This window comes from Colletotrichum godetiae (genome assembly GCF_030913485.1).
Source record: "Colletotrichum godetiae strain CBS 193.32 chromosome Unknown BDP55scaffold_11, whole genome shotgun sequence".
In the NCBI taxonomy this organism is placed as follows: domain Eukaryota; kingdom Fungi; phylum Ascomycota; class Sordariomycetes; order Glomerellales; family Glomerellaceae; genus Colletotrichum; species Colletotrichum godetiae.
The window spans coordinates 672,157-697,147 of record NW_026851259.1 but is presented as its reverse complement, the minus strand read 5'-3'; the positions used below and the strand labels follow the sequence as shown (position 1 = coordinate 697,147).

The 24,991-nt window shown below is 53.1% G+C and overlaps 4 protein-coding genes across 4 annotated transcripts; 3 read left to right on the top strand and 1 right to left on the bottom strand.

Annotated features, from left to right (window-relative positions):
- Positions 1-8,036: 8,036 nt before the first annotated feature.
- Positions 8,037-10,885, top strand: BDP55DRAFT_629697 (uncharacterized protein; the record flags this gene model as incomplete). Its single annotated transcript, XM_060572053.1, has 3 exons — positions 8,037-9,498; positions 9,549-10,221; positions 10,273-10,885. 3 exons carry the CDS (start codon positions 8,037-8,039, stop codon positions 10,883-10,885), a joined length of 2,748 nt encoding a protein of 915 aa, XP_060432295.1.
- Positions 10,886-12,351: 1,466 nt separating this feature from the next.
- BDP55DRAFT_656453 (ribosomal L15) lies at positions 12,352-13,906 on the top strand. Its single transcript, XM_060574375.1, has 3 exons — positions 12,352-12,615; positions 12,860-13,016; positions 13,136-13,906. Exons 1-3 carry the CDS (start codon positions 12,529-12,531, stop codon positions 13,501-13,503), a joined length of 612 nt encoding a protein of 203 aa, XP_060432294.1. The 5' UTR covers positions 12,352-12,528; the 3' UTR covers positions 13,504-13,906.
- Positions 13,907-14,510: 604 nt separating this feature from the next.
- BDP55DRAFT_692245 (uncharacterized protein) lies at positions 14,511-15,338 on the bottom strand (the record flags this gene model as incomplete). The annotated part of the gene is made up of 1 exon (XM_060577087.1): positions 14,511-15,338. The coding sequence occupies one exon, from the start codon at positions 15,336-15,338 to the stop codon at positions 14,511-14,513; it is 828 nt and encodes a 275-aa protein (XP_060432293.1).
- Positions 15,339-19,823: 4,485 nt separating this feature from the next.
- On the top strand, positions 19,824-22,280 carry BDP55DRAFT_547587 (uncharacterized protein; the record flags this gene model as incomplete). The annotated part of the gene is made up of 6 exons (XM_060568754.1): positions 19,824-19,991; positions 20,119-20,598; positions 20,654-21,495; positions 21,547-21,742; positions 21,796-22,137; positions 22,194-22,280. The coding sequence occupies 6 exons, from the start codon at positions 19,824-19,826 to the stop codon at positions 22,278-22,280; spliced, it is 2,115 nt and encodes a 704-aa protein (XP_060432292.1).
- Between the last annotated feature and the right edge of the window lie 2,711 nt (positions 22,281-24,991).

The following is a 24,991-nucleotide window of genomic DNA, read 5'->3' as shown; positions in this document are numbered from 1 at the left end:
CTTTCAAGTTCCATCCCGCTTCAAAACGGCCATCTCCGGCTTGTTTCCCACCCCTCTTTCTCTCCTTCAAACAGGGCCCAGGAGGTCGTCGGCCCACCAACTTCCTGGCTCGTCTTTTCTGCTCGGTCAAGTTTAGGTTCCTTGACTTCCGCTGATCTCGTGCCGCATCTCCTCATCATCATGCCAGTCTGCCGGGTGCATGCCTGTCCCGTCTCTGCCTCCGCACCGAGTACCACCGGTGTCCTCAGAAAGCGACTGACAAGCCCCTGTTGACGTTGTTGAAATACCGCAATACACTACACAATGAGTTGCGAAGAGCCAGCCTTGGTACTGATTGCTGACTTACAATTTGAGGCAGGCCAGATGCAGGAGCGGAACGTTTGCGGTTGCGGTCGCGCCGGGTGGGCTAGAAGAGGGTCGATCTTGGAGACCCTGAGTATCCGTCTTTAGTTGCAGTAGCGCCGCTTGGGCAGCAACTTGGAAGAAACTCAACACTCCAAGGTCAAACTTCCAGATGATTCCCTTCGAGATCCGTGTAGGTGCTCTCAGGTTGTAAATGTTTGACGTCCGCTCAGACGTTTTCTGGTGGCTTTTTGACTTCTGGCTCCCTGGGGAGCCGTTGCAGCAGCCGCCTACGGTTGAGTTTAATGACAAGATGAGAATCCGGGGTAAAGCCCCCTGGCTAATTTTGACTTTCGCCCTCCATCGGCTCGGGGGGGGTGTCGTCGATCTCCAGTGACGGTGCGGTACGTTGCGTTTCGGTGCCGTCTTTGATGGTCGCATTCGCAGGCCATCAAATCACCCTGTCGATTGCAGAAGAAAGGCATCTCTCGTCACCTGTATGCGTGATATAGGTTGGGTTGCTTAGTCTCAAGCTCGGCGCATCTTCCAAAACTGATGCGTGACGCTCACACTCACTTTCTCCAGGGTGTAGTTGTTAGACAAGCTGCAGACAAGAGCAGAAGCAATGAACGGCGAGAGGAAACCCTTCCAATGACATATATTGCTATGTTCTCCCCACAGCTGATCAATGGAATCGGGATGCACGATTCTGCGCATAGAGTGCGTCGACTAGAGGCGGAAACTTTCCCATGGTCGCATTTATCTCAAAGACGCACCAGACAGTGTCCTCGCCCACCGGTTGCCGGCAGTACGTTCCTTCATCGTCGTCGATACAGCTTACCTGGATTAATATCTGATTCGATATTGAGAGCTCCGAACCGTGCCATATGCCCAGAGTCCGGATGATGCCACTGTGAGGTCAGTGAGACAGTCCAATCGAAGAAACCTTTGAAGATGAAGGAGGTTAGCTTGAGATGGGCGCGCGTGACATGCTGCAGCAGCCCGTTTACTCCACAGATCCTTACCCCTCTCGGTCTCGGAGAAGTGCCCTGAACCCAGACCTTCATCGCCAAACCTTCTGCCTGCATCTGCACATGCATCTCTCTGTCTCTAGTGGTTGCTCCCTTTGACATCAGAGATGGCAGTGATGGTCTCCTCTAGATCATTGACCGATGTTTCCCAGTACAAAAGCTGGTCCGTCATTTCGTGATTAGTCGTATTCCATCTCTGTCGGTAGTAGTGGTCGTGGCTCCAGACTTCCTGCAACATGGCGCCTGAGACCATGTTTCCTCTTCACTGGCTACTCGTGGAAGAGAGTCTCAGCAAAAGTTGAGGCGTCTCATACTGACATCGGCTGGTGTAGACTGGAAAACGTTTCCTTGTGCCTTGTCTTGTCACCTTGTTTGTAACGTAACGAGAGCCCACGGACATTTGCAGAACATGGATGTAGTGCGGGGTGGTGAGGGATGAGCACCGATGGCAAGCTGCAGAATTCCAGCCACCCTTGCAACTTCAACGGCAAACCTCCAAACCTTCCAGGCGTGCCAGGGAAACCGCCATGCGAACATCAACCATGGCTCCCGCTGCCGTAGTGTTCCCGGACACGATGGCGGCGCGTGCTTCACATTGCGTTCAAGAAACAGACGTGTTTGGATCACGACTGTGTCTCACGTACGTCCGCGGCCTCGGCCAAGCAGAAGAAGGGTGAGACCCTGCAACGGCGAGACCACCAAATGTGCTTGGGCACTTGGGACGATGGATGCAATCAACCGGTTGGCTGGCTCTACTTGCTGGTGGTTCAAATATGCTCCTCCTGGTTGTAGCGCTATGCCACTGCTGACCGAAGTTGGACCTGGCCATTTGTTGATCAAGGGGCGAAAAGCCGCTAAAGGTTGGAGGATCGGCGATGGGCGAATGGGCTCAGCCTGTTGCAGCCGCATGGAGGTCAGATGGCCACTCCATGCCCGAAGGCTGAGGGAAAGCATGTCAGAAGAAAGCTGTAGTAGGTATTGACGGCATCGTCGGGACCATTACGAGGGCAGATATCCATGTCGGTGATCCGGGGAAGTTTGTTCCTCGCCCACACTGGTCTTCCTTGGTGTTTCGATAGTTTCGTTGAGTGATAGTCGCACCTTTAGAAGTTGTTCTTAGCGCTCAATCCGGATTCCCCACCACGGAAGATCGGTGGGCCGAAGGGAAATATTGGATGTGCAAACATGAATGTAGCGTCGGGACCTGCAAAAACGATTACCTACTACAAGGTGATGTATGGAGTAATACGCCGCGCTGGCGAAAATCTGAGGTGTACGGAGTACGGAGTATGGGTATGCCGCTGTCGACTGGGGTACATGGGCGCAAGATGCAGACGTATCACACAACGTCTTCTCTGCAGGCATTGCATGTCATGAGCGGGGCGGTGGTGATTAGGGAGATTTGGAGTCGTAGGACTCGGAAGAATCTTACGCGAGAGTGCCATCATTTGCTGCAGACGCGGATGAAGGAGTGGCCATGAGAGACGGCAGTGCAGCCTACTTTGTTCGGGAAGCTTCTTGATCGTCGAGGCTGGTCTTGACCGGGAACGGAATAACGAGGTGCTAGTATGGATACGATGTCGTTGTATCCGGTGTCTGCCATTGCCGCGATTTGTCGCCCGAGTCTATGTCGAAATCTCGGCCGGAGCGCAACGAAGTAGAGAATTTGATGGATATGTAGTTATGCAGACCGAGGTAGCATCGATGTACAAACAGAGATTCAGTCATGAACTAGCGAGCAACCTAAGGTAGCAATGAAAGAGGCAGCGCACTGAGGTGGGAACAAGACTGTCGATTCGGATGTACGGGGAGGAGCCAAGACGTCGCGAGAGGCTCCCATGTACTTCGCAGGTAGTCACGTATCTGTAGTGTGCATGCCAATACTAGGTATGAACACCTATTCATTTTGGGTGCCTTGCTTCCATTTCGATTTCATCTGTCTTATCAGAGGGGAAGCAGAGACTATACTCCGTACTCCGTACTCCTCCAGGCTCTATTTCCCCGCTTCCTTCCCTCTTGGTCCCGAAACTCACGATCTGTCGAGGCAGCTCCCAGTTGCTGTTGGGTGAACAAAGAAGCAACGACCTGGAGGACATTGGTCTGAGATGGTTGGTCACTTGCAGACGGGCGGCCCCACTAGCCAGGATCCCTGAGCCCTGACAGGCCCGGCCTGGCCTGTCTAGCCCGCCCATCCCTGTGTTTCCTGTGTTCTGACTGGCAGTGGTAGTGGACGAAAAATGGGGTTTTACCTGGAGAACAGTGTGGGGAATCGGGAAGATGCTGGGCAGTACGTACCTGTGGGTGACCGAGGACGGTTAGCTCGGATCCACCGCTTTAGACGGGCACTTTGGCCACACTGTGCCGCCAGAGTCTACTACGTAGAGAAGACAGGCATGGCAGGCACCTCCGTCCAGCCTGTCTGTCTCCTGCCTGTCCGACGACATTGCGTTTTGGAGACTTCCTTCTAGACCGAGTGCGTGAGATCTCTTCCTTCCAGCTTTACCTATCAATAATAACGGATACGAAAAGAGGAAAACCTCAACTTGGCACACCACTCACTCATATGAGGCATGATTCACAAAAGTTACACTTCTTTTGTCTTTCGAGCTAACATTGCTATAGCTGCCATCCTTTTTACATCTTTTCCATTTTCGGCCTGCTACTCTCAGGACCCCGTTCTCTTGCACCAAGTACCTGCATACCCGTTCTCTGTACGAAAATACCAATGGAAAAGTACAGCACCACACCCATCGCAACCCGGATTTTTCTAGCAACAATTCTTGGATAACTTCCTCCCATCTTTCCATTTTTTTTTCTGCCCCCATCACCCGGGCTATTCTGGCTCCCGCTTCCTGCCACCCTTTTATCCACCTAGGCAGGTACCTTGGCCTGCAAAGGGTGTCGAGGCTGTTCTCCTGGGCCCTACCACCCCGTCGTCTCGCTTTCCGCTGCACACCCTCTTGCAGTGCACCTGGGCCACTCAAAGCTCTTTGACGGGAAGGGGGAAACCTTCCAGTTGCAAGAAAAACTGCAAAGAATGTGTCTCCTTGTTCTAGCTGCCGTTCCAAGATTCTAACACATCTCGCAGTTGATTGGGTACCTTCTTCCCCCTTTACCTGCTTCGACATCTCAATGTGTCCATCACTGCTTTCTTGGGGCAACCTCAATGCAAAGAGGTCTGCAACAAGACCTTGTTCCATCTACGATGAATATCCCGCAGACTTCAGCAAGTGCTGTTCACAGTCAACGCGATGATTCTCTTTGTTGTCTCTTTCTTGTTCTTTCTCCAGTGCCAGTTCGGGTAGTCCCCATTCTCGGTCAGCTTCTGTTACATGCACAGCGACCAAGTGGTCGATCCTGTGGATAGGGAGCTTTGGAAAGCTGCGTTTTCTTCCACTCTGCTACAGAGCATGCCATTATTATTGGTGGGTTATGGGATTCTGTGCATTTGGATGTTCAAGGCAGCTGTTGCATAGCAATATCTTTTCAATATTGCTATGCTTCACCAAGTCAATGACTTGCAAGGCAACTTGGATGCAGCCTTCCGGTTACTACTGCTACGCCGGTGGTCCAAGGTACCATTGCTATCCGGGCATTCCTTTGAATGCTCTCCGCTTTACAAGCAAATTGACCGAGGGATCAAGGTGAGGGAGGGAAAAGAGGTCCGAATACAGATACAGATACCCTACCCTAAGGTAAAGGCAGTGGCAGGGTATGATTTTCCCCTCACCTCATCCGAGGCCCCCTTTTTCCTTTTTCTCGTTCTTGTCTTGATTTTCTCCCCATCTCAGCATCACCGTTGTGCTTTCATCGTCCCGAAGCGTTCCCACTCTCCCGTACGATGATCAACTATGACCTGCCCACTTGTCCTCTCTGCCGATATTAGTCGACTCGATCCACAGCCAGCCCGCACACTCCCGTCCCTGATAATCTGTTGACCTCGACAGGTACAGGCCTCCAGCGCAGACCTTACCTCCAGGCTCCGTGCTACCTGTCCGTGCTCCTTTGGGCCTAGGCACTGGAGCAGGCATCTGTCCCCCAAGGCCAAAACCAACCAGGGCTTAGCTCGTTCCTCTGTGCGTACCCTTGGCCTGGGGTTAGTGCTTTTCATACAGTGCATGCCGCTCGTGTGGCTTGCAGTGCACACAGACAGGCACACACCAACTCAACCCAAACTCAACTGGACCAAGAGAAAAAAAAGACCAAGACTTGGGTGGACTGGACTGGACTGGGCTGGACTGGGGTAGCTGGAGTTGGAGTTGGAGCTGGAGCTACTGGCTGGAGCTGGATATCGACTGCATTGCATCTCTCTCCTCAAGCGTGCTCTCTCTCTTTCTCTCTGCGAGTCTGCGCACACTGCATCTGCATTACGGAGTACTCCCGTTACTACCACACTTTACTTTGCCTCACCTCGAGGTAACTTACCTCCATATCCATTGCATGACCTGCTTGGCCTTGCCGGAACTGACCAGACCAGGCCTCTTGTTTTCACTACGCCCTATCCCATCATTGCCTCAGGTACCCTGCCCTTACTTGTGCGGTACCTTATGGAAACACCTCTTCAGATCAGACTCCCTCTCGTCTCTTCTTTACTCTCATCGACAAGACCTCTTGACCTCGCATCGTCTTATTAGCGAGCTACGGATACCTTGCCCAGCTCCGCCTACCACACATCCATCCGTAGGTGCGCGCACACTCACACACACACACCACCATTACACCCATACACCTATACCCCATACTCCCACACACCACACATTCAGTTCGCCCTTCTCCTCTCCTCAACTCAACTCCCCTCAATGTGCCCGCGGTTTGTGTGTCGTCAGGTGGCAAGCTACCTCCTCCCCCTCAGTCATCCTGTCTCTCACCCACTCTCTCACTCGCCTGGTGGCCCTATTCCTCTACCTCGCCTTACCTGACGGACACCCTGAACCGGACCCTTCTCTCTCATAGGTACGCACCAGCCACTTGGACAAGCTTCTGGTCTCGTGTCGCAGTCGCAACGTCTTTCTCCTCCCCCGCTTCCGTCAACGTATTACAACTGTGACCTCTTTCCATCCTTCTCAAACCTCTCCAACATTCTTCTCGTCTGTTCTCCTTCTCCCCCTCTCCGTGCTTCTCCTCATCTGTCCTTCAAGCCCGTCGCACTCCAAGGATCGAGGGCGCCGCCCAAGACATTCTTCTTTCTCATCCTCCCTTCCAGCATCCACATCCACATCCACAGCTTCCACCCGCATTCCACTTTGCGATCGTTCTTCATCCACTACGCGCCGACAATGGGCTGCGCGTAACTTGCCTGCTCTGTCGCATTACCTTCCCGTCCCTCATCCACTAACGAACGACATCGCACCTCGATTCTAGACGGTACGGAAACGCATACAATACACACGCGCACAGCACACGCATAGCTTCTTCATTCGACGACAGCCCCAGCTTTGCTGCGCGACCCCTCGCCGTACACCACGTTGATTATTTTCCTTTGGGCAACTTTGGGTCTGGGTTAGACGAACTGGTTTAGACGACTTTCGCGCTTTTTTCGGCTCCCGTTTTACGCGCGCCATAATCATCTTTCTTCATCGCCGTCTCTCGCTCTCTCGACACTCTCACTCACCCATTCTCTCTCCCTCTCTCACTTACTCTCTCACACACACACCCCCTGACCAACGCCTTCGTCTCGGTCACTGTGCGGAATACCTTCTCTCTTTCCCTGCAACTGCGCTTCGCGACTCCTGTCAGGGGCAGCATTTCTCCATACCGCCTCGACCCGACTCGCCGTGCCGCGCCACGCATCAGTCGTCACCCACGAGCCTCTCTCGCGCCTTCCCACATCGCTTTCGCCTCGGTCACCCGATCAGATTGTTTCCTCAGCATCTAGAAATTGCAACATTTGATACCCTGGCGATAGATCTACCCGGTTTCCCGCAGTTCGGTACGTACCTGTTTTCACTCGTCTGCTGTACGAATCACACACTCCATGTCGCAAGGCTGCTGCTGTCTGGCGGGAAATCCTCCGAAGACAAGCTCCACTGCCTTTCCTTGGGTACATCTCGTCTGGCTGTCTGATTCTGTCTGAGTGCGACAGCCTCACGCGTGTCACCCAGCGCTGCCCAAGCTCAGATCCCCGTCTTCCCTCGGCACCTTGGCGAGATCACCTCGACATCGTGGTCTGCCACAACATCCTGTACTCACTCTTTTTTTGGTCTACTCATCAACTATTTGCCCATTTTACCCTTTCGTGCGCCAGGCCTCGAACGTCTCTGTCTCGTGGCTCGGACCTCGTGGCGCCTTCCAATTGCCCTTCGCCAGTGGCTGTCAGCTTTGACCTGCAGCCCGAGCCGCAGCTCGCCGTGACACCAAAGCTGGTTGCGGCGAAACTCGTCCCTTTCATCTTGTCTCACAGCGCTTGCCTTTAACGTTTGACGACCTAGCTGCTAACTCAACTGCTAGTCTCATTCGGAGTTTACCGCCTTTCATCCTCTTTCGAGAACACCACCTGACCAAACCTCGTCAGCCCATCACTTACTTCTCTCCGTTTGAACAAACCGTTTCTACCAAGTCTTCAACAGCTATCAAGCTGCTCACCTCTGTCAATCTCAAAATTGACCTAGTACTCAGAAGTGGACCAGATTTTCCGGTATTCCATCGGGAGGCAACAGGTGGACAATGAGTTCTGGAACGGGAAGTGCTAGCAACGCCAAACCCGGCCCGTCATCCAAACAGGGTCAGGGCACTTTCTCCGCAGTGAACAGCCACGCCATTCTTCTTGATAAGCTTAACCGTCGATCAACGCCCGATTCTGAAGCTTTAGCCAGCTCAGACGACGAGGCTGATTCTCATCGCCAAGATCCACCCCAGCAAGCGCAGCTTCAGAAGCCCGTCAGAAGAGCTTCCTGGCTTAACGACACTACCCAGCCGCTACCTCGACCTCGAAAGGGTTCATTCGCAAGCAGCTCCATGTCTCCCACAGCTTCCCACCCAAGCACCCCTTCTGCGGAAGGAAACGCACCTTGGGGTACTCACACCCAGTCATCCGGCGTCATGGGTCGCGCTCCTGTTCCGGGAGCCTCCTTCACCTGGGGCACCGGTATCTGGAACAACGAGAGAAAGGATCCCCCCTCACGTTTGAGTGAGGTTTTACCCTCGCCCACATCGACGATGCCTCCTGGATCAGCTGGAGGTTCATTCTTCAACCCCGACAACTTTGGACAGACATCTCCCGCACCGCGAGACTCTGGTCCCAACGCTCAAATCCCCTTTGCGATTCCCCTGCACCCTACGCCTAAGACGTACCGTTCTCAGTCTTACTCGGTTGGCCAACTGGAACCCGACGCGCCTCCGGCCGCTATGAGCAGCTCTACGATCCTTGGTCGCGGACGTGCTCATGGACATTCTGGACTGCAGCATCGCCCTTCCCGGCCCAGCATGCTGAGTGAGATGTCGAATGAGGGAGGCCTGCTCGGAAAGGTCAAGGAAGTGGATGACGATGACGACGAGAGTGCGACAGAGTCCATGCAGAGTTCGATGCATCAGTCTGCTGAGGCGAAGACTATCGAGCTGCTTGCCCGTGAGAATGCCATGTTGCGTCAACAGCAACAGGCGCAGCAGCAGCATCAACAACAGCAACAGCAGCAGCAACAGCAACAGCAACAGCAACAGCAACAACAGCAGCAGCAGCAGTATCAGAACCGCCTCCGTTCCAGAGCCTCTACCGGTGCTGCTTACGGTCTTGGTAATGGCTACACCTTGCGCGAGTCCGTGCCCGAGGAATCTGACTTTGCCATTGACGAGCTTGATGAGGCCAATGACGGCAGTGAGATCGCGGTGAAAAGAGCTCTCGGTCGTAGAATGAGTGAGTTCGGGGCGTCAGGTTTCCGCTCGCCATACGAGAACAGAAAGCTGGAGAACGTTAAGAAGGCATTCTGGCACAGCTCTCTCGGTTTTGGCGGTCCCGAAGGCCAGCAGAGCCGCAGACATTCATTTGCGGATATTCCTACCCGCCAAGGTTCCATCAGCTCCATCAACGAGTCCTTCAGCGCGCTCGATACGCCCGTAGCTGAGCAGCCGCAAACCCAGGACTATTCCCTGGCCTACTCGGAAAACCAGAACTATCCCCTTGGCAATACAGGTGCGCTGCATTACTACTTTCGCATGAATTAAGCTAACTAATAGACATAGCTGCTTACTTTACTCCTGGTGGAGGTCTTGCTGCTCCCCCCCAGAGCATGCACTTCAACAACAACAATTTCCCATCGGCTTATTCGATGCACCCTCCTTATGGAAATCGTGCACCTTCGCCCCATCGCAATGTATACGCTATGTCGCAGCCGCGTCACAATCAGCTGCTCCACATTGTCTTGTTCAAGTGTGCTAGAGCAGATGTCTTCTACATTCAGGAGGGTACCGGCTTGACTGTCAAGCCTGGTGACCTCGTCATCGTTGAAGCTGATCGAGGAACTGACTTGGGCACCGTCGCCCGTGACAACGTTGACTGGCAGACCGCCAAGGAGCTCAAGGAGCATTACGCGGAGGAGCAGTACAAGTGGCTGATGATGTATTCTCAGAACGCTGCTGCTGCTCAGGACGGCACAGGCGCTGGCCTTATGGCGGCCGCGAACGGTCTTCAGGGTAGCGCTGTCGGCGGAATGGGTCCGCCAAACCAGCACGGCCATATGCAGGAGCCCAACGCTGGCGAGCTTAAGCCTAAGCTCATCAAGCGCTTGGCACAGAGTCACGAGATCCACGCCTTGCGGGACAAGGAGGGCAACGAGGCCAAGGCCAAGCGAGTCTGCATGCAAAAGGTCAAGGAGCATGGGCTGAACATGGAGATTCTTGACGCTGAGTTTCAAATGTAAGTCTCTAGACGAGCCGGATGAAGAAAGGTGAGACTAACCGCGCACAGGGATTGGAAGAAGTTGACATTCTACTACTTCGCTGATTCGTACATCAACTTCAATTCCCTCGTTACGGATCTGTTCAAGATCTACAAGACCAGAATCTGGATGTCGGCCATCAACCCGGCATCCTTCGCCAGTCCCACCTTGGGTATCCAGGCTCCTAGCGGCGTCGGACCCGGAGCCGTTGGCGTGGGTCGTGGTGGATCGAACAATTCCGAGCGACGCTCCGCGCAGCAGCAACAGCAGCAGAACCAGGATCAGCACTCTGGAGGATTCGGTGGCTCAGGCCCACCTGGCCGTGGATTCCAGAACTCATTCACCCCGCCGTTTGGTGAAAGAACTGGAGGCCCAGCCGGTGGCTACGGTCAACCGAATTACCCCTATTCGCACATGGGCGGCATGGGCACTGCGCCCAGGCCTGGAAACATGCCCTACGTCCCTGGAGTTCTTCCATCGCTCGATAGCTACAGCTTCCCTGGCGCAGCTGACTACCAGATGCGTTCTCGTTTCCAGCCGGGAACAGACGGACCTGGCCCGCACGAGTCGGGCGTGGGCCCGATGAACACTCAGAGTGAATGGGCTACCGCATTTCAGGGCCTTTCCTTGAACAGTCGCTGATGAGGCGCTTGATGTTGGAAGTGACCACGACACACTGGTTTTCATCTTCTACCACAACGTCTACCTTCTCAACGAGCATTCCACTTCTGTTCGTTGTTCGACGCATTTAAACGCACTGTCGGCCCAACGGTCCATCGTACATGGCTGCGGTTGGCATGGTTGTGGCATTGTAAGCATAGCCTGGGCTGCAGAGTCTGGCACCACATTTCTTTTTCTACTCACTTTCGGAGTTGGACGGCTTCAACTTTTCTGCTTTTAAATTGCCCAAAAATGGCGGGACCTTTGTGCTTCTTTCGGAAGAGAAAAGAAGACATAAAGGAGAAAAAATGGGAAGACATGCTGGATTCCCACACACTTTCATTTTCACTTTCACTCTACAGGCTTGTTTCGAGACCCAGCAACCACGGCCTATTTTTCCTCCAGCACAACCCCCCAAATTCATGATGAATGAGAGATTCAAGAGGAGATTGAGAGACTTTCACTACTACTCAGGGCACTACCGTCATAGACAGAGAGACTTCTTTTTTACTTTTTTTTTTTTTTCCACACAAGCATGGTGTAACCCGAGATTAAAAAAAAAGGGGACTTGTGTTTCTGGGTAATGGGCCAATGTCGGATTCTTGTACGAAAGATTTTGCTTTTCCGTCAACTTTTAGGGATTTGAGAACATGAGGATCAGAAACTCAATGCCTTTCCGCTTTAATGTGTACTATGTGATATGCACGTCTTTAATGCTGATGCCTCGCCTCATTTTGCCGATGACTTACTGCCTCCTGCGACTTGTGCCCAAGACAAAAGCCCATCACCGTATCATAGTGATGAGCCGTAAAGCTCGGATACTTGAAAGTGTCTACTCGTCAGGACACTGACAATGTTGGCGAAAGAGTATATGTAGAGAAGAGAAAACATGACGGATTAGGACGCGTGGGTAAGCTCGATCGGAGGAAAGAATGCAACCATTGATAGACGAAGACAGAACAGTCATCTTTCATCGTTATATAGCTGCAAGTCATGTTTGATCGATGTAGCATACAATATGCCTAAGACGTTGGTTACTTATCAGCCTTTTCCCATCTAGACCCCTCTGAGATTTTGTGATATGGGTAGGAAACGTGAGCTTTGGACCTAGAATCTAGCATCAATCGTAACGAGAGTGCAAGTCGAGATCGAACTGAACATCGGCTTCGTGAGGTAGTCAAAGTCCAATTAACAAGCCGTTCATTACTGCGAAGAATCATACTGGTCCCACAGTGCCCCTAAACGTGCCTGTTGGAAGAAATCCTCCTCGCCTAAACACACCGAGCACATCTCACCGAGAAAATGCCACACACCGAGATGAGAGACCCATAATTAGGTTCGGGGCAAGCCCAGCCCCAGTTGCGCTAGCCGTTTCAGGACTAGTACGACCGCACAAACTCTACCCTTCCTCGATTTTTCCCCTTCCACTCGAACATTTTTCAATCGTCGTCCAATTCACCAACACCACCACCAAAACCTCGGCAGCCGGATTTTACGTGAACAGCTGGTTTGTCCCCCTCCCCCCTTCCCTCTTTTCGACAACCTTTCGTCGCTCTCTTCTTTTCCAATTTTATCACACCTGTCAAATCAAAAGAGGCTAACCAGACGCCGTCGCCGCAGTCAAAATGGGTGCCCTCAAGTATGTCGAAGAGCTCCAGAAGAAGAAGCAGTCCGATGTGATGCGCTTCCTTCTGCGTGTCCGCTGCTGGGAAGTACGTTGAAACCACCCGATTCCGATACCATGTGGACGCACGACAAAGTTCAATTCCCTCGATCCCGCTCTCTCTCTCGCGATCTCCCGATACCAAATTTTTCGATACTGGATTCCTTTCTACTGAGGGGTATCGATGTTTAAAACTTCGGTCAAGGGGATCAAGAGAGATCAGTGGAGACTGGGAAAACTTTGCGTTCCTGCTATACACTCGTTGAACATTTGCTGAGAGTGCATCAATATAGCTCCGACAGCTGAATGTCATTCACCGCGCCTCGCGTCCCTCGCGCCCCGACAAGGCTCGCCGCCTCGGTTACAAGGCCAAGCAGGGCTACGTTATCTACCGTGCCCGCGTCCGCCGTGGAGGCCGCAAGAAGCCCGTCGCCAAGGGTGCCACCTTCGGTACGTTGCGAATCCCATACGATAGGGACAATCTACAGCTCTTCGACAAGAGCGAAATGGTTCCCCCGTTCGATAGTAGAGAGAGGGACGGTTTTACTAACGGCATTGAAATCACACAGGCAAGCCCACCAACCAGGGTGTCAACCAGCTCAAGTACCAGCGCTCCCTCGCCTCCACCGCCGAGGAGCGTGTCGGCCGCCGCTGCGCCAACTTGCGCGTCCTCAACTCGTACTGGGTTAACCAGGACTCCACCTACAAGTACTACGAGGTCATCCTCGTCGACCCCCAGCACAAGGCCATCCGCCAGGACCCCCGCATCAACTGGATCGTCGCCCCCGTCCACAAGCACCGCGAGGCTCGCGGTCTCACCGCCACCGGCAAGAAGTCCCGCGGCCTCAACAAGGGCCACCGCTACAACAAGACCCAGGCCGGCCGCAGAAAGACCTGGAAGCGCCACAACACCCTGTCCCTGTGGCGCTACCGGTAAACGGTTTCGCCCACTGCTCGCACTGGACGATTCTGAAAAGGCTACCGGGCCGCTCGCGTACTACTACTGTCTTGCTACGAGGACGGCATCGGCTGCCAGGTGTGGTGTTCGCGGAGGACACGACGACGGCGGTGGATCATCATCATCATGGAAGGTATTCGGGATATGGCCACTACTTTCACGACTTGGGAAAGCACTTGATATCATGCGCTGGAGTGTTCTTCTTCCTCTGGCTTGAGTCCCAGAGGTCAAAAAGGCTCAATCGATACGAAAAATGGAACACAACTTTTTCGAGGTTCTTAACTTAAAACACACTGGAGGGCTCGGCGTAAAAATGATGAATTATGTGATTTCAATGTGATAAACTTGAACCAAAAAACTAGCTGTCCCTACTATCCCCCTTCCCCTACGTGTAATATGTGACTTAACTGCGTTCCTCACCACAGATCTGTTCCATCAAGTTGGGCATTCCCCTGGTCTACAAAAATTTGTCCAAGGCGACTAATGCTAGATGCCTAACTCACATAGCAGGCGGGTGCTCCTTGCTCCTGCAGTGTCCGTATCCGATCAGAAAACTTCTGCCAGGGTTTCGACGGTGTGGGGACTAGGAATTCAGTCTGGTCCATCTGCGGGGACGATCGTGTGATGGGCCTTCTTCTTTCAAAGCCCTCAACCTCACTTCGGCAAACAGTCAAGTCAAAGTTTATATTGAAGCTTTATAATTATGACTGATCCGTCAATCGTGCATCTACTTCTGTTTAATGCTGGTAACTGATTGCTGGTCATGATCAGTGAAGAAAGATTCCCAAATCTCATATTCCCCGCCGTACACCGTGCCGTCGTGCCGGGTATTTTTTCAAAGCCAAACTAAATCATCCGTGAAACGCCGTTCCACCCTGCCTAAGAGGGATGCATATTCTGTAATACCAAGGCTGCTGTGAAGTCCATCGATGCCCGTCTCCTCGAGACAGAGAAGAAACTCGCGCGCGAACAGTGATCACAACTCCTTAGAAGCGGCTCACGTTGCTGGCCAGGCTGTACTTGGTGTGGCGGTGGCCAGCCATGGCGGGGTGCAGAGCAGTAGCCGGACGAGAGATATCGGGCATGATGGGGCTGCGGCGGGATTCGTCGTAGTCTGGCTCTGATTCGTGGCCCTGCTCGACGTCGTGAGTGATAGGGTGGCTGATGTTGGGGCGAGGGCTGGTGTCATCGTTGCTCTTGCTCCAAGGTGTGAACTTTTGCGTGAGGCGCTTAAACTTGTTGTTCGGCTTCTCGTTGCGAATCGAGTTGCTTCTGACAGAGTATCCATCTGCGTACGAGTTCTTGCCGGAGGCAAGGGTACCGTCGCTGCGAATGTTGCGGGCGTTGATGCCGTTGCTGCCATCCCGGAAGACGATGGACGAGACGATGTTGAAGAAACCAAAGGTGATGGCCAGAATGCCCGAGGCGAGGATGAGACGCCAAAGAGGAAGACCGATGGTCTCGACAGAGTAGGCAGGCACAGTGATACCCGCGAGAACGTGGCAACCCATGACGACCATGGCGATTCCCAGCCAGCTGAGGCCATGCTCGGGCGAGAGGGTAGGCCAGTTGCGCATAAAGTAGGCGCGGAAGACGTTAAGCTCGGAGATAATGAGAAAGACGGCGAAGCAGAAGGTGAAGAAGCGGGAGGCCGAATCGAAGAAGGCAAAATTGCCCTTGAGAATGGACATGACGATCATGGTCCAGGTGGCGGCGCTCACAGCCAAGAGGCCGATGATGTTGAACGCTCGGAAGACGTTGAGGATCAAGTGACCCGAGCCACGAAGGCTGGAGTTTTCAGAGAGGTTGAACATTCTGCGGTTGTACTTCGAGAACAGCAGTCGCGTGTATTACGAATTTCGGGGCAGTAGTATGTGTTCGGGTACTCGGTAGCTCTGGTGAAGAGTATTGAGATCCTGGGGTAGCATTAGTGACAAGTCCGAGGTCGATGAAGGGCGAGCCATCATACAAGTAAGGAGAGTATTGAGTGAATAGTAGCTGGTGGTAAGCTCGGTGATGATGAGGTCCGTAGCAAAAGTTTCGGTCAGTCCAAAGCTGACGAGGTAATCCAAGCGACTAGTGATTCGGCGATAGTGTATCGAGCGCGAGGGTATGATTAGAGACAAGTAGGAAAATATTCCCGGAAACCAGTCCAGGAGGGTTGGCGATATAGAGAAAGTGATGATGCCTTCACGAAGGAAGAAGGAGAGAAGGAGTTGAGGGTATGAGGAGGGAAAGATTGTAGGCGAACAGGATTAGTAGATGCCCAAGAACAGAATCTGTTCACAGCTATTCAATGGGGAAAGAGGGAAGGGAGCTCCTGCCAAAAGAGACCGGTGGGTAGGTTCGACGTCAAAGGAAGGAGGGACGGGAGCTCCTTCTCCTTTAATACAGACAAGACCCTGACTGACCTTGGAATTTTCTCCCACGACCTGAGCTTAAAGAAACATGGGGTGAAAAAGTAATGCAAAGCACTTGCGGTAAAGATAGGTAGGTACTCCGTACCTTGCTCAGAGCAGTGCCCTTATTCCTTCTCTTCCTGCACGTCACCTGGAATTTTGTCATCCCAGCGACAAGGCAAAAGTGAAAGTCACGTATGGTTTGACCAAAGGGAGCCTGCCCGGTGGCCCTCCCCATTCGCCGTTTCGAATCGCAGCCAAAAGTTTCGCGCAACCAGCACCCAATCATTCTGGCAGCGCCAGAGGACCATCAGGGCCGGGATGCGTCGGCGGAGACGCAACATGGGGGATGGAGGGGAGGCGATGGAGCGTTCATGGGTTCTCTCACGAACGGCTTGGACGATCCCTCGACGTCCCGGGCGGTATGAGAACTAGGATATGGGGGTGTGGGTAATAAGATATGCGGGATGGAGGACGGATCATGGAGAGACGCATATCGAGAACTCGAGAACGTGATAGCGGGACGAGGTACTGTGCTTCCTGCGGTTGAGGTTCCAGACGACGCCATGCGGCGACCAGACGTGGTTTCAATGAGACCCCTGGTCGAGCACGCGCAGCCCAGAGCAGCTAGCAACTTCATCTGCCAGTCACTTCTCGTCTTCACGATAGAGGTCGGGCAGCGGTGGCCTCGCTGCATGTGAGTGACACCATCTTCATCGTGGAGCTGCTGATAACCTGTGGCGTCCTCCACCTCGTCGAAGAAGATACACCCATGACACCCAGCTCGGCAAAGTGCAAAAGACGAGACGACGGAGGGTCTAGAGAGCAGAGACCATGGCAGACATGGGTGGCATGAACATGCCGTGGGCCGCTTTCATCCAATCGTGCGCTGAAAGTCGGACTGCTGCAGCTTGTTCAAGGGCAAGCAAAGCAGGCGCAACGAACCTATGAGAGTGCGGCAAAGGTACAGAGTTGGCGGAGCAGGAGGCGATTATTCAAGCATTGGGAGGTCCAGACGGGATCCGAGGTAGGGATGCCTATGGTATGGTAGACGGGAGGTTTGCTCAGGGTTACAAACAAGGTGAATAGTCGAGAGTGGAAGGGACATGGCAAGTTCTCAGTTCTCGGGCGCGATGCCGGATTGATTGGATGGCGGGCGACGAGACTTTGTTTCATGCGAGTTTAGCAAAGACAGCCGCCGGCCGAAATGCCAGGCACCACATGTCCGCTGGGCGACCCCTGCAGGCGCCAGAAGTACCGATTCGCTGCAGAGAGTTGGGCTTGATGGGCCAATTCCAGTGTGAGCGGCAACGCAAGGTACCTGCGTCCCGCCCTGCGGCAGTGAAGACTTGAAGACCGCAGGCCGTAAGCCCGTAGCTGTCTCTTCCGAGTGCGATTTCGCAGCACGGGCGAGCCCCAAACCTCCGGTACGGAGTCCCCACCGTCATACCGACAAGACCATAGGTCTTTTTATACTCCTGAATATCCGATCATGCCAGTGGATAAATCTACCGTATCCTAAATAACTCAAATATTGATCCAAAGCAAGTGATGGATTCATAAAGGGCTAGGGGCTACATGCCCAGGCCTCGGTGGTTCGGTCATGTCTCTCCGGCCGTCGAAAAACATCCCGAGGCATATGCAAGTTCATTTTCAAGTAGATATATCAGACCAGCTGAATAACAAATCCTTAGAACAACATTGTCTGGGAAAGCTGACCTCGGCCCCCCTCGAACACAGCCATTGGCTGTGGCCATAGCTCTTCGTGCATACGTCTGAGGTAGGCGGCTGAAGACTCCCCACGCCGCCATGATCACTTACAAGCTGCATCGCCAGAAAGGAATGAAACCTGATCGTGAAACCAAAAGACTGGGCAAGAGGCGTGCATCTACAGATTGCAGAGCGACCGTGCCTCCGACCAGCTTCCGGTGCATCGGATGGGGTCCGCATTTTATTTCCAAGTTATTTATGACGACTGTGGCCCGTCAAGAAGGTCGCTTAGTATTAAGCGCCCGTCCGCGTACCACCTCATTTCGTGATGCCGCCTGTAAGTGAGGTAGACGATGTCTCCACTCTCGAGACCATATTTGAGAGTGTCTTATCCATACTTGCGAGAACACGCGCCAAAAAAGAAAATATTGCCGCCAAATTTTAGAGCTATTCTAAATAAAAACCTATCTAAATACGGGCTTCGATAATTTGAGCCGCATATCGCAGCGTCTATCTGTCCAATCTAGGGAAAACCGCTTGCCGCCATTCTTGTACGATATGGCCCCGGCCAGGCCACCGTGGCAGTGCTGGCGTTTAACATCACCATCTTTAGTAGGATGTTGCCTTTTATTATTAGCTGCCCTATTTTATATCTCTTTTGTGAAGATAAATAAGAAAATTTGCAGATGGTTCTCGCGCCTCATTTCATTGCTCTTGAGCTGGGTCTTCATGCATCACTTATCTACCTTCAGGCGAGGTTCAGTCCAGTGACGGACACAGCTTGCCTTGTTGTCTGGCTTGTTCCAGGAATATACAGACCTGCACAGGTCTTTTCTTGCAGCCGATCTTAGTGAGCAGCTCGATTCCCAAGACCAACTTTTCTCTACATCAAATCAGACCGGCAAGTTTCAAATCTGTAAGTTCGAGCGGGTACCGAATACTTCGGGGTAAGGTTCTCAATGGATGAAGAGAGGTCTCATCAAAACCCTTCAACCATTCATTTCCTAATCATACCTTTCTTTATCGGAATCAGTCATTCCGGGTGCAGTCGTGTAGACTTTTGTGACAGCAAGACGCACCGTCTTCAAGCTCTACCCTAAATTGCATGACTGTATTTGAGTGAAAAGCGTCTGGAGCAGTGATCCCAGGACTCTCACACAGGAGATAATTGCACTCGACCTAATCGATGTAAGGCATCTTGATATGTTTTTACCTGCCTATTGAAATCTTCATCATGAATGAATGACTAACACCGTTATTTCCAAGTTAAAGATGTCTTCCACGTCGACAAAAGAATTCAAATTACCCAACACGCAATTCCCATGGAAGTCAAGGTGGTACCTTGAGGATAAAGGTGCCTCAGCCATGGATGAGCCGAGATGAGATAAGATAAGGAAAATTTAGGATGAGGTCAGCAAAGGTGACTCGCACCTTGCGGGCTCCTAGGTTGCCCAAGGCACGTGAGCTTGGGTGGGTCCGTCATTGCCTTTCACTGTCACTTCCTACCTCCATTGACCTCGCGACCCGACGTCAAATTCCTCTTCGCCAGACTTGCTGCTGATTGAACATCCATCCGTCAAACACAACGACAATTTGCGACCGACATCACACACGGCGAGGATTTGATTCAACTTGGTCTGAAATCAGTCAAACGCTTTTCGTCTCGTTGATTCGTCTCGCTGCGACAAAATTTGTGACTACCCAACTGCCACTTCCACTCCCATTTGCTCTTTGTCTACGCTATTCTCGCGGCGTTCTGCGTACGTTTGGCGACCGTCAACATCTGCGAAGGCTCCATCGCACCCTTGAAGCGGACGCGAAAGACCTCCACTGGATAATGTTGTGACGGTGTCCTTGCTCTCTGCTTGGATTTGGTTGGCTTTTGGTGCGGAGGACTTGAGCAGAAAGAGGGTCTGGACGCGAGAATTGGAATCTGCAAATCGGCCTCTTCCAGTTTAGGTTACCTGCGTCGTCTCTCCTTCCAAGCTGCAGACTGGTGCTCTTCCATAATAAGGGTGGTTCATTGTGCTTTCCATTGCATACGGTGAAGGCGCTTGACTTCGAGGTCGATTTGAATCTTCCCCGTTGCCGTCGCGTTCTCGCTTTCCTGCAGATCTCGCTCGCCATCGCGTGCTCTTGACAGACAAACATCTATCATCAAGGATATCGCCATCAGGAATAACTTCAATCATGTCGTACGAGTCGTCCGCCACTGAGGTCGCTGAGGACTATCGTCAAGCTCTCGAGGACTTGACTACCAATGTGCGATTCGAAATTAGCAATCTGACGATGATTGCAAGAGAGCAGACCGAGCATGCCCAAGTCATCTCTGAAGTTTTGCAGGACCACATCATGAAGGTAGGCTCTACTCTCCAGCTTTCGGGTAACAGCCCGCGTTATCTGCCAAGTCCTTCTCAAGCGCTGCTTGGGAAGTCACGAAGCTCCCTTCCCCCGAAGGACTGATTCATGCTGACATGTTTGACAGGCGCCAGCGCACAAGAAGCTCCCAGCCCTCTACGTCCTCGATTCGATCGTCAAGAATGTCGGCACTCCGTACACATTGTTCTTTGGAGCAAAGCTATACCAAACTTTCATGGAAGCATACGCCGCTGTCGATGGCCAGGTTCGCCGTAAGATGGACGAAATGCTCCGCACCTGGAAGGAGCCTGTTCCTGGATCTCTGGACAAGCGTCCAGTCTTCGCGTCAGAAGTGACGGCACCCATCGAGAGTGCCCTCATCAAGGCTCGTACATCCGCGCTTCAGGCTCAGCAAGGACGGCCAGGAGGTCGCGGCCGACCTGCTGCTGCTGCAGCACCGTACCGCGAAACGCCAACACCGCCGGGCATGCGACCTGGGTCAAATCAGCCGATGCCATACGGTCAACCTCCGCCTATGCCGCAAGCGAATGGCAACCGACCTCCAAGTGCGCCGCTCCCAAATCACCCGCAGATGGCACCTTATGCAGTACGTTCATTTTCACTATCTAGTACTTGGTATCACCTACTGACAGACCCTACAGCCTCCTCCACCATCCTACAGTGCTCAACCTTCGGCAGCCCCTGGTCCCTACCAACCCCCGCCGCAGATGCCATACGCAGCCGGACTCTTAGGACCTCCACAGGCTGCTGGGATAAACAAAGACTCACTGGGTCAAGATATCCAGAAGTTGATCGATGCGTCGAAGTTGGAGTTTGCGCAGAACCCCCATGACCATAGTATTCAACAAAGACTGAAGGCGTTGTTGGATGTGCAGAGCTTGCTCCAACACCAAGACTTGCCCCAGGACCAATTGGTCCTTATTAAGAATCAAGTAGCCGATCTTGCCGTAAAAGTGAGGCCATTCTCGGCCCAAAGCTCAACCCCTACTGCTACAACCGTTCCTCATCATCCACCGCCGCCACCTGCGGCGCCTGTAGTACCATCTGGCCTGCCTCAGCAGCAAGCTGGAGTGACGCTTGATGCCCTCTTGGGTCAAGGGGCTCTTGCTGCTCTGTTGTCACGACAGTCAGCCACGCCGCAGCTTTCAACGCCGCCGCCTCCTCCTCATGCCAGCATGGCAATCCGGTCTCCTCCCCAACAAAGGGCCGAGCCGCAAGGACAGCCCAGTGCGACGCCGGCAACAGATCCTATGGCTTTGCTGGCCGGCCTACGGCAAGCGGGAATCCTTCGCGGAGCAGCCCCGAGCGCAACGCCGACGCCAGCAGCGCCGGCTCCAGTACCTCCTCCAGGGATGCCTATGATGCCTCCCGGGTTCTTACCCCCTAATATTGCCAGTTTGCTGGCTTCCGGCCAACTGCCGCCAATCCCTCCGCTTGGGGGCATGAGCGGCAACCAGCTTGATGCAGCAGCCTTGAAACAACAGTAAGTTTATCTCTAAGTCTTGCCAAAAGCACGAATGCTAACTCCTTTCAGGTTCCAGCCTCATTTGATACCGTCTCTCTTTGAGCAGTTGGGTCCCCAATGTACTCAATGTGGCAGACGTTTCAAGACGGATGATGAGGGTAGGAAGAAGAAGATGGCGCACATGGATTGGCACTTTAAGGCACATCAACGACTCGCAGAAGCAGAAAAACGAGGCCAGCATCGAAGTTGGTATGTCGATAACAATGTAAGTTGCCGTGGCCGCCCTCGGAAATTTTGGAATGATCTAACAACATACAGGACTGGCTTAAATCACGAGAGGCCATTGATGTCGACCACGTTGCGACTGCGGATAACTCTGCGTCCAGCCCTGGCCGAGGGAAGAAGGAGGCTAAGCCTCGATACATTCCGGTGCCAGATGCTTCCAGCGGGATCAATAGCAAATGCCCCATCTGCCAAGAGAAGTTCGAGAACAAGTGGCTCGAAACTGCTCAAGAATGGGTGTGGCTAGATACTACGCTGGTTGGCAATCGAGCATATCACTATAGCTGTCATTCGGAAGCGACACAAGCACGCGGGAGCACACCAGTCTACACGAAGAGAGCGCCTGAGCCCTCGCACGGCAAGAAGCGCAAAGCAGAGGTAAGTCGGGTCGCAGCTCGTTTCACAATACCGGCATGGACTAACCGTGGTTCCAGGGTGATCAGAAGCCGTTTCGCGGGAAGATGAAGAAGGACAAAGATAAAGACACGGTCAAATGGCCCAAGGCGGAGCTTGACTACTGAGCGTTGAACAACCAACGCGCGGAAATTCTTCAAGACGCCTGTCAGCATCATGCGTAGCATTCGAATTTCTCTGCAATTGCTTACGACAGCAATTGCTGCATCGTAACCCAAAGGACGCCAACTCGAAATCATCACGCATTGCGAAGTCACGCACATTAGCCTGCCATGGAGCATATTCTTCTATGGCGGTGAAGCGACACGGAATCTCGTGTCTGCGACAGGACTGCCCACGCGTCCGTGAAGGGGGCAAAAAGCAATGTTTAATGGGGTCCGGTCTGGCGAGAGAGTCGATCGTTGGGGGATCGGCACAGACGGAACAACGGAAAGCGGACACCAATGAAGTGTCGTGAGGCTCCGTTGTTCGGAGTTGCCGGACAAAGGATCGGCAGACCAAGTTCGATATCGCAGTCGATACACCTGCTTGGCAAGGATAGGCCGCATCAGCGAAGACGGCGTGGTCATCGGCCCAGAACAGGGGAAGGAAGTCAGGCAAGGCCTAAGGCGAGCACACCGCAACACCGTACAGGTGACAGCGAAGCATCAGGGGCAGCCTGGTCGGGTGTTCATATGGCACGCAAAGAAGAAAAAAAATTCGTGTTATCGTGCTCCCAAGCTATGGAGTTCATTAATAAACAAAATACCCAGTATGGCGGCGGTCATTATGCAGCCCTGACAGGTATGGTTAGGTAGCAAGCGAAATAGAGGAATGTTACCCTAAACAAATCTTGAGATGCGTGCATGGAAAAGAAGTTCCGCTTATGATTTTCCTTGTGTATGATTTACTCCACAGGAGCTCTTGTGATCCATGTCCCGCGGGGGCAACAGAAGATGCGTTGGTTCCCACACTCCCCACAGTCCACAGTCCACAGTCTTGACTCTGCGCTAGAGGAGGTCTATCTGTCGAAACCCTGTCCAGCTTATGTTTGATTTGACAATTGCCTGCAAGTTTTGGGAGCATTTTGGTTCGGTGAATGTGGCGGGCTAAAGCTGATTCAGAGTACGTTTAGGAATTCATGGCGAGGAAAACAGGACAAACATTCTGAGGCGAGTTGGGCACTGATTGGGTCGCATGAAGGCGGGAAAGATGGAGAAGAGAGAGAGGGAGGGTGTGGGTGCGAAGGGTGGTTTGATCAGTGATGGCGTTGGGTTTCCTTTGGTTTCGGCACCGAACAGGATGGAGCGGGCGCGGGCGGGAAACGGTAGCCTTACGGTAGAGCTGGCGTTGGGAAGCACGGCCGGGGGACAGGCGAGTCTACGCCGGGGGGAGGGGGAGGACTGTTGATTGCCACAAGGAGGCGGGGGGGGACGAAGTGGCCGGTACCCGGGGGCGGGATGAGTCCCCCGGCCCACCGTTTTGGGGCTTGCCGGACCTCGTGTCTTTTTTGGTTCCTTGGGAGTTCGGGGAGGGTGGCTGAGACAGGGTGTTTCTCCTCTTTTGGCGTGGTTCGTCATCGTCTTTAAGACGACTCCATCGTACCGTTTATATAGACTCGTTAGGCTGAGAAGAGTTTCGCAGCTCCGTGGTCCCAACCATTGTAGCGTTTGACAGGAGACAAAGAGATGTTGCAGATCTCAAGGGACTATTAATACAGCTGGAGGGCAGCCTCAATAAAAATTGCTATTTAGGTCTTCGAAACACATGCAGTGAATCAAAATATTCGAGGCATCTCTTTTCTCCTTCCCTGGACTCTTTTGATGAACATTTCATGACGGGGGCTTGTGGTGCTTTTATGCAGGCTGCTCAGTCAGTCCTGCAGGCAAGCTAGTCATGTCTAATATCTTTGTGTCACACATCAACTGGCAGGAGTGTCAGAACGGTAGACGCCAGCTAGACGGTAGACGATCAACAAAGTTGGTGTTGAGGATTTGGTCCGGAGACTTTGGAAAGCACGAGGCTTGCAGGCCCTGTGGCTCTGAGAGTCTGGAATCGACGGGAATGGTTGGGCTTCTGGAACCTCTGAGCCGGCTTTTTCCAGGGACCTCCCCGGCTTTCCAATAGCTTCCCCGAGCATCCCATCACCTTCCTGCATGGTTGCATGGAGTGCTGCCAATCTGCCACACTGCTTTCCCCCCGCCAGCTCTGGACTGCTGCTTGTGGTTCCCAATATGGAATGAGATTGTCAGGTGGGCTTGGCCATCTTTTTCTACCAGTCCACACTGTTATTACCTTACGGATGGTGTACCATATCCCAAAAGGTCACCCTTGCCCCCCTCCCCCCATGGAAACCCCAAGATTCTAACTCTTGATGGGGCGCGGGGGCACTGGGGGGGGGGTTGTGCGGATGTCGGTTAAGAATGGATTTTTGCCCCTCCACCCCTCCACCCCTCCATGCCCTCGGTGTTGCCCCCGTCCCGAGGGTAGTCCCAGCTTGGAACCCCCCGGGGGGCATAGCGCTTGGAACTGCAGCTCTTACACCACAGTGGCACGCGGATCCCAACCGGACATGCTTATGGCTTCTTTCCTTTTGCTGTGACATTTTTTTGCCATCCGAGGGGCTGGTTGGCCTTGTCTTGCATCATGTACATCCCATCTGGCAGTAAGCAGGCAGTGACAGGGTAGCTCTTGTACGTACCTTAAACACCTTACCCCACTTGGAGGGGCAAAAGGGGTCCAGGTCCTAAGGTACGTACCTAGGCGCAACACTAGCTACCGTACCTTACGGTGGAAGAAGCACCCGGCCGCCATCAAGCAAAGTAGGCAAGAACCAAGC

Coding starts and splice junctions, on each gene's coding strand:
- BDP55DRAFT_656453 (XM_060574375.1), top strand. CDS start 12,529: ATGGGTGCCCTCAAGTATGTCGAAGAGCTCCAGAAGAAGAAGCAGTCC. Junction 12,616..12,859: donor TGCGTGTCCGCTGCTGGGAA/GTACGTTGAAAC, acceptor GCATCAATATAG/CTCCGACAGCTGAATGTCAT. Junction 13,017..13,135: donor CGCCAAGGGTGCCACCTTCG/GTACGTTGCGAA, acceptor GAAATCACACAG/GCAAGCCCACCAACCAGGGT.